Below are 14219 nucleotides of genomic sequence, written 5' to 3'. Positions count from 1 at the left end.
CACTGACACCCACACACACTGACACCCACACACGCTGACACCCACACACGCTGACACCCACACACTCTGACACCCCCACACATTGACACCCACACACTCTGACACCCGCACACACTGACACCCACACACACTGACACCCACACACACTGACACCCACACACTGACACCCACACTCACTGACACCCACACTCACTGACACCCACACTCACTGACACCCACACTCACTGACACCCACACATACTCACACCCACACACTCACACCCACACACTCACACCCACACACTCACACCCACACACTCACACCCACACACTCACACCCACACACTCACATACCCACACACTCACATACCCACACACTCACATACCCACACCCACACACTCACACCCACACACTCACACCCACACACTCACACCCACACACACACTCACACCCACACACACTCACACTCACACCCACCACACTGACACCCACACACGCACACCCACGCACACCGCCACCCACACACTCACACCCACTCACACACTCACACCCACACACTCACACCCACTCACTCACACCCACTCACTCACACCCACTCACTCCCACCCACTCCCACCCACTCACTCACATCCACTCACTCACACCCACTCACTCACACCCACTCACTCACACCCACTCACTCACACCCACCACACTGACACCCACACACGCACACCCACGCACACCCACACACTGCCACCCACACACTGACACCCACACACTGACACCCACACACTCACATACCCACACACTCACATACCCACACACTCACATACCCACACACTGACACCCACACACTGACACCCACACATTGCTCAGCAATTATTTCTTTCGTTAAAACTTCAATTACTTTTTGAAATTCAGTTTATTGTAGTGTTGGATTCTCCGGTCCCCCAGGCAAGTGTTACTCGGTGGCGTGCCGTTCGCTGGTGATGGGATTCTATACTCCTGCCGATTGTCATCCCACTCCGGTGGGAAACCCATGGGTGGGGGTGCACTTGCACGGGAAAGGTGAATCCCAACAGCTGGAAACTTCCAGCCCTTATCTTTCTCTAATTTGCTTATTGGCCCCTTAAGGGAGGAAAAATATGCAAATGTTTCCCCCCCACCCCCACTCGTTCGAGCGAAAGGATTGGACAAGCCCATTTTAAGCCAATTAAACTGTGTTTGAAACAGTTAGTATCTGTGCACCTGACAGGCATACCGCAAAATTGCAGACCAGCAGTGGGTGATTTCTCATTTGAAATGCTAAAGATAACAAACACCGCCCTGAAATTCAGACACACAAATGAAATGAGATATCAAGTTGAACAAAAGACTGAATACTTCTGAGGTGGCACGGTGGTACAGTGGTTAGCACTGTTGTCTCACAGTGCCAGGGACCTGGGATCAATTCCAGCCTTGGATAACTGTGCAGAGTCTGCACATTCTGCATGGGTTTGCTCCGGTTTATCCCACAGTCTAAAGAGGTGCAGGTTAGGTGGGGTGACGGGGATAGGGTTGGGGATTGGGCCTAGGTGGGGATCTTTTTCAGAGGGTCGGTGCAGACTTGATGGGCCAAATGGCCTCCTTCTCACATCACCATTGAATAATGCAGCATTCGGTCCATCTCACCACTGACATTCCCTTAAAAGAGCTATTCAATTAATTCCATTCCTGTAGCCTTGCACTTTTCCTACATTTTCTTTATATAACCTCTTCTCTTTGAACTATTGAACATTCTTTCACCGGCCTGTCAGGTCACGATAAATCTGGCAAAAAATACTCCTCATCAATCCTCTGGTTCATTTGCCCGTGTCCTGATGACTGGAGATTGAGTTTTACAGCACAGAAAGAGGCCCTTCTGCCCATTGTGTTTGCGCTGGCCATCAAACATCCATCTATTCTATTCCCATTTTCTAGCACTTCATCTGTAGCCTTGTATGCTATGGTGTTTTAAATGCTCCTCTATGATTTGCATTTTTGAAGGAAGGTTAAATATCTTGTCAGTGAATTTAAATAGTGCAGAGTCATTACGAGGAAGTAAAGACAGTCACGGATATGGAACCTTCTGGAAAAACATTGTATGCTGTCAAAACAGTGCTGGAGCCACCATTTTGACGTTGCAGTGTGTTGTATAGACACTACCGTGTTGCTGCTGGGATATGGTTCAACTGATCAGAAGTGTGCCTGGCTGGGCCACCGTCAGGGCAGACTGCAATTGGGGGGAAGGGCAGAGGTGGCGTCGGCAGGGGCTTTCTGAGGACAATCTATCGGGGGAAAGAATTCCAAAGTCCACACTCGTCAAACAGCAGCTGAGTTTTCGGATGGGATTCCTGTCTAACCAGGGTCCTATGTTATCCCTGAATAAAACCAACTGAATCTCAACTGACAAACCCCATGCAGGAGGCTGTGTAAACAAAGGCAGAAAGGACAGATGTTCAGCGAAAAGTCTTTATAAACAAAGACGGGCTGTTTGACAGTGGAATGATTAACATAGGGAGTGGCTGAGGCAAGGACTATTTTAGATTTAGCCAAAGAAGGAAATACACTGTGCTGATAATGGAACAGGGTGAGGCAATGAGGGTTTTTAATCACTGGAAAAACAGCCAGCATAGACATTTTGACAAATGGGCTTCTTTCCTGTTGCAAACTGCTTTGTTCAGAGTACAGGAGCTGTGCAAAGTCTGCCCCACTGGTATTAACCTGTATAAACGGGTAGCATTGTGGATAGCACAATTTCTTCACAGCTCCAGGGTCCCAGGTTTGATTCCGGCTTGGGTCACTGTCTGTGCGGAGTCTGCACAGCCTCCCCGTGTGTGCGTGGGTTTCCTCCGGGTGCTCCGGTTTCCTCCCACAGTCCAAAGATGTGCAGGTTAGGTGGATTGGCCATGATAAATTGCCCTTAGTGTCCAAAATTGCCCTTAGTGTTGGGTGGAGTTACTGGGTTATGGGGATAGGGTGTTGACCTTGGGTAGGGTGCTCTTTCCAAGACCCGGTGCAGACTCGATGGGCTGAATGGCCTCCTTCTGCACTGTAAATTCTATGATAAAGCAACAGGCGCATTGATAAGAGATCATGGTGTCCCTAAATATATATGCCCCAGGAAACAATGTACAGTAAACAGTTAATAGATTTCTTCTTCCGCATTACAAAGATCTATAAATATATCCCTTCAAGACTTTCAATGTTTTATTTTGCTCACTGAACAGTAATTATATCAGTCCTGTCATTCTCTGTCTAACACATTTCCATTTCTTCGCAAACATTTTGTATTATACCAACACCTTAAAGAGGGAGGATTTTCCGACTGCTCTCTCTGACGGGATCTTCTAGTCCCACAAACAGCGACCCCCCCAATGGGGGTTCCCGGCAATGGAGGGTGCAACCAAGAGAAACCCTATTAACAGTCCCGTCAGAGGCCAAGGGTCTCTGCCACCACAAAACATACTGCGGGTGGGTATGGAAAATCCTGCCCTTCACCCACTTTGTTCAATACATTTATACATTCAGTTTTACTTGTTTTATTTTAGTACAAAAGCAGCTACTGTAAAATTAAACACTTGTGGATTAATAATAATCATCTTTATTGTCACAAGTAGGCTTACATTAACACTGCAATGAAGTTACTGTGAAAATCCCCCAGTCACCACATTCCGGCGCCTGTTCGGTTACACAGAGGGAGAATTCAGAACGTCCAAATTACCTAACAGCACGTCTTTTGGGACTTGTGGGAGAAAACCGGAGCACCCGGGGGAAACACACATAGACACGGGGAGAATGTGCAGACTCCACACAGACAGTGACCCAAGCCGGGAATCGAACCTGGGACCTGGCGCTGTGAAGCATCAGTGCTAACCACTGTGCTACCATGCCGCGGGTAGACCACGTATGTATATAAAAATACATTCTTCCTGTGATATTATACACCACTCTTGTTGATACTGCATCCAGCTTATACTACAGTAATTATGAAGTGGAGATAGCGGCATTGAACTGGGGTGAGCACAGTAAGAAGTCTTACAACACCAGGTTAAAGTCCAACAGGTTTGTTTTCAATCACTAGCTTTCAGAGTACAGCTCCTTCCTCAGGTGAATGAAGAGGTAGTGTGCAGCAATTTGGCCTGACCAAAATGTCAGACAAAGCTCGCATCTGCAACAACCATAGGTTCACACCAGCGCTGACTGACGTCACCTTTAAAAAGTGGGGACCGGACGGAGGGACACTGACTGTCAGGGACGGCAGTATCGCAACACTGGACGAACTGACAGAGAAATTCCAGCTAGCCAGGGGGAACTCAAAAACTTCTCACGAAAGGAGACAAGGACGCACCCACAACTGCCACGACAGACATTACTGGAAGAGTTACTGGACGCAAGCATCCTAGATAAAGGGAACTATAGCGACATGTATGATCGACTGGTAGAAAGGGCCAACACTGTACTGGATGCAACAAGACAGAAATAGGAGGAAGATCTGGGGATTGAAATAAGGTGGGGACTCTGGAGCGAAGCACTGCATAGGGTCAACTCCACCTCCACATGCACAAGGCTCAGCCTGACGCAACTAAAAGTGGTACATAGAACCCACTTAACATGAGCTCGTACGAGTAGGTGCTTCCCGGAGGTGGATGATAGATGTGAACGGTGCCAAGGAGGCCCGGCCAACTACGCCCATATGTTCTGGTCTTGCCCCGACTTGCAGGGGTACTGGACAGCCTTCTTTCAGGTAATGTCCAAAGTAGTGGGGATGAGGGTGGAACCATGCCCAAAAGTGGCGGTCTTCAGGATATCAGACCAACCAGATCTATTCCTGGGGAGGAAAGCAGACGCCCTTGCCTTTGCCGCCCTGATCGCCCCCTGTAGAATCCTGTTCGGCTGGCGGTCAGCAGCACCACCCAAAGCTGCAGACTGGCTGTCCGACCTCTCATAATCTCTTCAAATGGAGAAAATCAAATTCGCCATCCGAGGGTCAGACGACGGCTTCCACAGAACGTGGTAGCCATTCGCCCAATTGTTCTGGGACCTGTTTGTGGCCAACGAACAGGCAGAAGAATAGCCAGGTATCCAAGAATCAGGGGAAAGTAGCCAAGGCATGAGAGGGAGGATAGACCGGAGGCGGATGGGGGGGGGAAACAGCTAAATCTAAGAGAAAAGAAAGGCGAACCAAAGGAGAAGGGGAGGGGGAAGGGGGACAGAAGGGGGGGCAGGAAGAGGGAGGAGACAGGAAACAATAGAGGGGAACCAGAGAGGGGGGGAGGCAACGGAATGATAGCGGAAGGAGAGCATGGGAAACGACAACAAACTTGGTACATACAGTATCAGAGAGCAAGGAAAATACAGACGAAAGACGGGACGAACGGCCGAAGCAGAGGTGAACGCGCGACGACAACAGCAGCGAAAACCGTCCGGGAGAAGCAAGTAACAACACCAACACCAGATCCATTCTCGTATTGCCCTCTCTGTATTGGGCATAACTAATGTAAGGGTTTCTCCGGCACCCAAATGTATATGTACCTCCCCAGTTCCCCCCCGCCCCCACCCCCCACAAACAGGTGCCTACTTATTTGTTAAAAATAATATTGCTCACTGTACAGAGTTGCTTTTGTTGAGCTAGTGTACAATATCCTACCAGTCTTTTTTTTTTATTGTTTTCTTTTTCTCTTCTCTTCTATATTTATAAATTTTATTTTGTGTACATAACTGTAAATATACTTTGTAATAAAAAAACGTTTATAAAAAAAAAAAAGAATTGTCCTTGACCGAGTGTTGCAGAATTGCATGTCCCAAGGTCCTGGGCTATGTGCTGATGGACAGACTCAAGCTTGGGGCAGCTGCTGTGAAGGCGCGATGGGGAAAGACCACTGTATAAGGCCTTTTAGTCAATGTAGGCTGAGGGATTGGTAACTGTGTAAAAACCCTCCGATTTTGTGCTTAATCCTAACCGTATGTAACTATACTGAAACACCTCAGAGTGCAGCATTATCGATGTGTATAGTTTGAGCAGAATTGTACTCACTGTTGTTTACACATTGAAATGTGTTGAAGCACCTCTGGAGAAAATGTGAATATCACTGCACTTTCCTGATATGACAATTTTAAATGTTTGTGTAATGATTCTTTCAGATATTTTATGGATAAAGTATATTTTTGCAAAAAAAATGGTATGTTCGTATTCTCCGTCCAACTCTCTGAATTCGGTTTGATCTGTGTGGAGGGAGTGAACGTTTGTGGAAGGCGCGTCCGCCCATTCTGCCAAGTGTCATTGAGCAGCAGTCCAGCCCTTCGTTCCTCACAACCTGACGTTAGAATCCTTGGTGTGCTAACTTAACATATTGTGCAACCTCAGTAATAATCTGCAATCATTTTCAACGTACAGCAATCGCAGCAATTATTATAAACTCGCCCCATTCTCAAATCCGATAGCTGCTGGGGAGATAGTCTTCTGAGGAAATCTAATGAGCAAGCACCTCATTTCTAAAGAGCCAGAACATCAGACCCTCCCCGCGGGAGCCAAAGACAGTCCCACCTCCCCCTTACCTTGTACTTTCTCACTGCATCCGCCACGGGCAGGAAGCTGTGCTGGGAATGTGCGGGGGTATCTCTGCAAATCACACAGATCAGGGTGTGATCGTCCTCACAGAACAGTTTCAGCTTCTCCCCGTGTTCCTCACACTGAGAGACCACCGCCTCTGGCTCCAGTGTCAGCTCCAGCTGCCTGGCTTTCTCACACAGGTTGGCCAACACCCTGGAACTTTTGTACGACCTCTGGGGGGAAACTGCGCGGCATTCCGGGCAGGAGAACCGCCCACTCTGGTTTTCCCAACACTTCTGGATGCAGGATTTACAGAAGTTGTGATCACAGTCCAGCTGCACCGGTTCCTCAAACAGGGATAGGCAGATGGAGCAGGTTAACTCCTCAGTCAGACTCAAGACCTGCTTGATGGCAGCCATGTCGTCTGTTCTGGAATGCACATTTTCACTTTCACTTATTTATTGATGTGAGTCTTACAACACCAGATGAAAGTCCAACAGGTTTGTTTCAATCACTAGCTTTCGGAGCACTGCTCCTTCCTCAGGTGAATGAAGAGGTATGTTCCAGAAACATATATATGGACAAATTGAAAGATGCCAGACAATGCTTAGAATGCGAGCATTTGCAGGTAATTAAGTTTGCGCAGATCCAGAGATAGGGGTAACCCCAGGTTAAAGAGGTGTGAATTGTCTCAAGCCAGGACAATTGGTAGGATTTCGCAAGCCCAGGCCAGATGGTGGGGGTGAATGTAATGCGACATGAATCCCAGGTCCCGGTTAAGGCCACATTCATGTGTGCGGAACTTGGCTATAAGTTTCTGCTCGGCGATTCTGCGTTGTCACGGGTCCTGAAGGCTGCCTTGGAGAACGCTTACCCGGAGATCAGAGGCTGAATGCCCTTGACTGCTGAAGTGTTCCCCGACTGGAAGGGAACATTCCTACCTGGCGATTGTCGCGCGATGTCCGTTCATCTGCTCGGCGATTCTGCGTTGTCGGGGGTCCTGAAGGGCTCCTTGAAGAACGCTTACCCGGAGAGCAGAGGCTGAATGCCCTTGATTGATTGTGGGTCAAAGAGCAAATTGACCAATATTAACCGTCCATGGGTTTTGCTGGAAAGGCTAGCATTTATTGCCCATCCCTAACTGCCCTTAAGAAGGTAGTGAGCTGCCTTCTTGAACCACTGTAATCCCTATGGTGTAGGTACACCTACCTTGCTTTCAGGGAGAGAGTTCTTGGATTTTGACCCAGCCACAGTGAAGGAATGGCGATATATTTCCAAGTTAGGATGGTGAGTGACTTGGAGTGAACCTCCAGGTGGTGAGGTGAATGCAAAAATGAAAATCGCTTATTGTCACAAGTAGCCTTCAAATGTTACTGCGAAAAGCCCCAAGTCGCCACATTCCGACGCCTGTTCGGGGAGGCTGGTACAGGAATTGAACCGTGCTGCTGGCCTGCCTTGGTCTCTTTTTAAAAGCCAACTATTTAGCCCTGTGCTAAACCATCCCCAGATGGGGTTTCCAGGTATCTGCTGCCCTTGTCCTTCTAGATAGTAGTGGCCTTGTGTTTGGAAGGTGTTGCCTAAGGAACCTTGGTGAGTTACTGCATTGCATCTTGTAGATGGTACACATGGCTGCTACTATGCATCAGTGTGGCGGAATGAATGTTTGTGGAAGGGATCCCAATCAAACAGCTTGCTTAGTCCTGGTATTGAGCATCTTGAGTGTTGTTGGAGCTGCATTATCCAGACAAGTGGGGATTATTCCATCACACTCCTGACTGTCATAGCGCTTTTCATGGAGTCATCGAGTTTTACAGCTCAGAAAGAGGCCCTTCAGCCCATCATGTCTGCGTTAGCCATCAGTCATCTATCTATTCCAGTACTTGGTCCCTGCCTTGTATGCTATGGTGTTTCTACTGTTCGTCTAAACTTTTCTTAAATGCTGTGAGAGTTCTCGTCTTGACCAAACTTTCAGGCAGTGAGTTCCAGATTCCCACCACCTTCTGGATGAAAAATACTTTCTTCACATCCACTGTAATTCTCCTACTCCTTTCCTTATATCTATGAAACCTTGTTATAAATGGGCAAGGTACTAAATTAGTACTTTGCATCAGTGTTCACCAAAGAAAGGAGGCTGGATTCTTCCCGCTCCGAGGCCAAAATTGCAGCTGGCTCCGGGGCGGAGAATCGATTTTGGTGCACGAAATCGGGACCGGGGCCAGTTCCCCGATTCTCCGGGCCCCAAAAAGCGGCGGACTCAGAGAGTGCGCCGCGCCGCATATCACCTACCTGTGGCCATTGCTGGAGGCCTGCCCCGCCCCCAACCGGCTGAGGTCCCGACGGCGTGGACCTAACATGGTCCTGTCAGGCGGGATACTAGTGTTGCGGCTGCGGGCAATGTTTGGGCGGGAGTGTGTCACTTATATGTGGCCAGGCAATGTTTGGGCGGGCAGTCAGAGATGGGCGTGCGGCCAATCAGGGCACTATGTTAGAGTCCAGCTCCCTGGTCCGAGTCTGCCATGGAGAACGGCACGGCCGCTGGAGGCCGCCGCCATGCGCATGTGCAGCCTCCAACCCGGACGTTCAGGGGCCCGTATCTGCAGCAAATGCTGCTAGATTTACACTGGTTCCCTGCTAGCCTCCTGCAGTGCTAGGAATATGTGACCCTTTCACGCCAGTTTTTCCGACGGTGTGGGGACATAGTCCCAAAAACAGAGAATCCAGCCCAGAGGCTTTGTGGAAGATGATTCTTGGGTAGGGTGTGTGGATAGTCTGGGTCATGTTGACATCAAAAAGGAGGAGTTATTGGGTATTTTGAAAGACATTAAGGTAGATAAGTCTCCTGGGCCTGAATTACCCCAGAATACGGAGGGAAACAAGGGAGGAAATTGTTGGGGCCTTGAGTGACATCTTTGTATCCTCATTCACTACAGGTGAGGTCCCAGAGAACTGGAGAATTGCTAATGTGGTACCGCTGTTTAAGAGGTAGCAAGGATAATCCTGGAAACTATAGGATGGTGAGCCTCACCATGGCAGTTGGTAAATTATTGGGGAGAATTCAGAGGGACAGGATTTGTACCCATTTGGAAACAAATGGACTCATTAACAGTGGTCAACATTGTTTTATGAAGGAGAGGTCGTGCCTCACTAACTTGATCAAGTTTTTTGAGGAGGTGACAAAGATAATTGTTGAGGGGAGGGCAGTGGATGTTGTCTATATGGACTTCAGTAAAGCCTTTGACAAAGTGCCTCATGGCAGACTGGTACAAAAGGTGAAGTCACACAGATTCAGGGGCGTAATTCTCCGGTATCGGCGCGATAACCGCCGACCGGCGCCAAAAACGGCGCACATCAGTCGGGCATCGCGCCGCCCCAAAGGTGCGGAATCCTCCGCATCTTGGGGGGGCGAGCCCTAACCTTGAGGGGCTAGGCACGCGCCGGACGGATTTCCTCCCTGCCAGCTGGTGGAAGTGCCCCGCCAGCTGGCACGGAAATGACATTGCCGGGCGGCGCATGCGCGGGAGCGTTAGCGGCCGCTCACGGCATCCCCGCGCATGCGCTGTGGAGGGAGTCTCTTCCGCCACAGCCATGGTGGAGACCGTGGCGAAGGCGGAAGGAAAAGAGTGCCCCCACGGCACAGGCCCGCCCGCGGGACCCCGGAGCCCGCCCGCGCCGCCTTGTCCCGCCGGTAAGGTAATCCACGCCGGCGGGACAGGCATTCTAGCAGCGGGACTTTGGCCCATCCGGGCCGGAGAATCGCGGGGGGGACCGCCAACCGGCGCGGCGCGATTCCCGCCCCCGCTGAATCTCCGGTGCCGGAGAATTCGGCAACCGGCGGGGGCGGGATTCACGCCAGCCCCTGGCGATTCTCCGACCCGGCGGGGGGTCGGAGAATCTCGCCCCAGAGGTGAGATCGTAAGATGGATACAGAACTGGCTCGGTCACAGAAGACAGAGGGTAGAAGGTTGTTTTTCTGAATAGAAGGTTGTGACTAGTGGTGTTCCACAGAGATCTGTGCTGGGACCTCGTTGTTTGTAGTATACATAAACGATTTGGGGAAAAATGTAGCTGGTCTGATTCGTAAGTTCGTGGATGACACCAAGGTTGGGAGAGTGGCAGAGAATGTTGAGGATTGTCAGCAGGACAGAGATAGGTTGGAGACATGGGCAGGGAAATGGCAAATGGAATCTAATCTGGACAAATGTGAGGTAATGCATTTTGGTAGGTCTAATATAGAGGGGAAAAATACCGTCAATGGCAAAACTCTTAGGAATATAGAAAGTCAGAGAGACCTGGGCGTACAAGTCTACAGATCTTTGAAAGTGGCAATACAAATAGACCAGGTAGTCAAGAAAGCATACGGAATGCTTGCCTTCATTGGATGGGGCATCGAGTATAAAACTTTACAAATCATGCTGCAGTTGTACAGAACCTTGGTCAAGCCTCATTTGGAATATGTACACAATTCTGGTCGTCACACTACCAGAAGGATGTGGAGGCTTTGGAGAGGGTGCAGAGGAGGTTTACCAGGATGTTGCCTGGTATGGAGGGTCTTAGTTATGCAGAGAGGCTGAATAGACTCGGACTGTTTTCACTAGAACGACGGAGGTTGAGGGACAACCTGATAGAGGTCTACAAGATTATGAGAGGCGTGGATAGAGTGGATGGGCAGTACTCTTTCCCAGGGTGGAGGGGTCAGTCACCAGGGGGAAAAGGTTTAAGGTCAGTGGGGCAAAGTTTAGAGGAGATGTGCAAGGCAGGGTTTTTACACAGAGAGTGGTGAGTGCCTGGAAGGTGTTGCCAGGGGAGGTTGTGGAAGCAGATACATTAACAGCGTTCAAAAGGCATCAGATACATGGATTGGATGTGTATAGAGGGATACGTCACAAGGAAGTGCTGAGGGTTTTGACCAAGGTTGGTATCATAACCGGTACAGGCTTGAAGGGCCGAAGGGCCTGATCCTGTGCTGTATTGTTCTTTGTTCGTTGTTATTGAACCCTCAACTAAGCGGAAAAGAAAACTAAGGGGAAAAAACACATCTGTGTGCTTCATAATTTTGTACACCTCAATCAGTCCTCCCTCAGCCTTCACTACTCTGAGAAAAGTAACCGCAGTTTAACCAACCTCTTCATAGCTGAATCACTCCAGCCCAGGCAACATCCTGGTGCATCTCCTCCACCATTTCCAGTGCTATCACATCCTTTTTACAGTATGGTGACCAGAACTGCACACAGTACTCGATCTGTGGCCTAACGCATGTTTTATACAGCTCCATCATAACCTCCCTGTGCTTCTAATCTATGCCCCTGCTACTAAAGGCAATTATCTAATTTGGCTTTGTAACTACCTGCCTTGCTGTCTTCAGGCATCTTTGGACATGCACCCCAAGGTCACTCTGATCTTTACTTCCTGGCATCCTACCGCCCATTGTCAGAGAGTCACAGAGGTATACAGCACAGAAAAGGCCCTTCAGCCCACCGCATCTAGGCTGGTCAAAGACCACCACCAAATGATTCTAACCCTATTCTCCAGCACTTGATCCATAGCCTTGTATGTCTTGTCATCACAAATGCACATCTAAATACTTCTTAAATGTTGTGAGGGTCTCTGCCTCCACCACCCTCTCAGGCAGCGAGTTCCAGACTCCCACCACCATCTGGGTGAAAAGATTTTCCTCACATTCCCTCTAAACCTCCTGCCCCTTATCTTAAATCAATGCCCCGTGGTCATTGACCCTCCACCAAGGGGAAAGGTTTCTTCCAGTCCATTCTATCTCTGCCCTTCATTATTTCATACATCTCAATCATGTCCCGCCTCAGGCTCCTCTGCTCCAAGGAAAAGAACCCCAGTCTATCCAATCTCTCTTCATAACTAAAACACTCCAGCCCAGGCAACATCCTGGTGATGCGACCATCAATTCACTCGAGACAAGAGTAGAAGTGAACCGTGGTTTTAATCAACTTAGAACAGAGCCTGCCTGCGACTGATCCAATACTGAGAACTGCCTACAGGTCGACTGCTCTTTATACCTCCCTTCAAGGGGAGGAGCCATGGGCGGAGCCCATACAGGCCCCAACATGTTCCCCTATGGATAATGCCATACAATGGCTCATAGGAGGAGCCCCGAAGGGGAACAGCATAGCACAGATACAAATACAATGGTGGATTATTGGCATAATACATTCACCACACCTGGTAAATCTCCTCTTCACCATTTCCAGTGCTAACACATCCTTCCTATAGTGTGGTGACCAGAACTGCACCAGACCAGTACTCCAGCTGTGGCCTAACCAGTGTTTTATACAGCTCCATTATAACCTCCCTGCTCTTATATTCGATGCTTTGGCTAATAAATTATCTCATATTCCAAACATATTCAAAAGTACAAAAACATAAATAAATCCAAAAACATTCTCCACACCTCACAGATCACAGTTTGTGCAAGTTTTTCCCACTTTTCACCCCCTTCCCCCATTCCCTTCCATTGCCCCTTCCACGATGAACAATTCCTCAAACATGGTCATGAACAGCCTCACCGTGCCTCAAAGCCCTCCGCTGATTCGCTCAATTCGACCCTGATCTTTTCCAGCTGAAGAAAGTCGTACAGATCTGCCAGCCAGGCCACCACCCCCAGTAGTGCTGTCGACCGCCATTTCAACAGAATCCTTCGCCGGGCAACAAGAGAGACGAAGGACGCAATGTCGGCCTTCCTCCCCTCCATCAGCTCCGGCATTTCCTACATCCCAAAAACCTCCACCATTGGGTCTCGCCCAGCCTCTAACTCCACAATCTTTGATGGCATCCCAAAAACCCCTCCCAGTACCTCTCCAACTTCTCACAGCCCCAGAACATAATTTGCTGGTCCTCGCTCACACTTCTCACACTTGTCCGTCACCCCGTGGAAGAACCTACTCATCCTCGTGCGGTCATATGCACCCTGTGTACCACCTTAAACTAAATCAAACTCATCCTCGCACATGAGGAGGTCGAATTCACCCTGCGCAGCGCCTCACTCTACACTCCCCATCCTATCTCCCCCCCAGCTCCTCCTCCAATTTCTCCTTAATCCTCACCACTTGCACTCCCCCCTACTCCCCCAGCCACCCATATATATCCCCGATCCTCCCCTCCCCTTCCACATCCGGGGGCAGCAACCACTCCAACAGGGTATACTCACACAGCCTGGGAAACCCTCTCAATTCCTTTCCAGCAAAGTCCCTCATTGCATATACCTGAACTCGCTTCCCTTCGGCAACTCCACCCTCTCCTGCAGCTCTTCCAGACTTGCAAGCCTGTCCTCCAGATATAGCTCACCAGTTCCACCTCTGTCCACCTCCTATATATGCCATCTAGCTCACCTGGCTTAGACCCATGCTTCCCACACAGTGATGTTAGCACTCATATCCTAAAGTGTCTCCTCGAGTGGTTCCCTAATCGTGGACTGTACCACCCGGCGCCAGAAGAAGCATCGCCGTCACCATGTGGCTGGACACTCCATTGAACCCCTCCTCCATCCTAACCCACTCTAACACCTCTCCTTCCCACCACCACCTCACCCTCTCCACATTCACTGCTAAGTAGTGCAACAGATTTGATTGGTAAAAAGTTGGTTTAGCTCAGTGGGCTAGACAGCTGGTTTGTGATGCAGAACAAGGCCAGCAGCGCGGGTTCAATTCCCGTACCAGCTGA

The 14219-nt window shown here is 49.5% G+C and overlaps 1 protein-coding gene across 3 annotated transcripts in view; it reads right to left on the bottom strand.

The window, feature by feature from the left end:
* LOC140390225 (zinc-binding protein A33-like) overlaps positions 1-6962 on the bottom strand; it is a 162177-nt gene extending 155215 nt beyond the window's left edge. For all 3 annotated transcript variants that reach the window (XM_072475196.1, XM_072475194.1, XM_072475195.1), the window contains exon 1: positions 6539-6962. In XM_072475196.1, the coding sequence (XP_072331297.1) occupies positions 6539-6952 (414 nt within the window). In that variant the 5' untranslated portion in view covers positions 6953-6962. The remainder of the gene's footprint in view (positions 1-6538) is intronic.
* Between the last annotated feature and the right edge of the window lie 7257 nt (positions 6963-14219).

Source organism: Scyliorhinus torazame, chromosome 14, assembly GCF_047496885.1.
Source record: "Scyliorhinus torazame isolate Kashiwa2021f chromosome 14, sScyTor2.1, whole genome shotgun sequence".
NCBI classification, from domain to species: Eukaryota; Metazoa; Chordata; class Chondrichthyes; order Carcharhiniformes; family Scyliorhinidae; genus Scyliorhinus; species Scyliorhinus torazame.
Note: the sequence above shows the minus strand (reverse complement) of the source record. Positions and strands in the feature narration are given on the sequence as shown.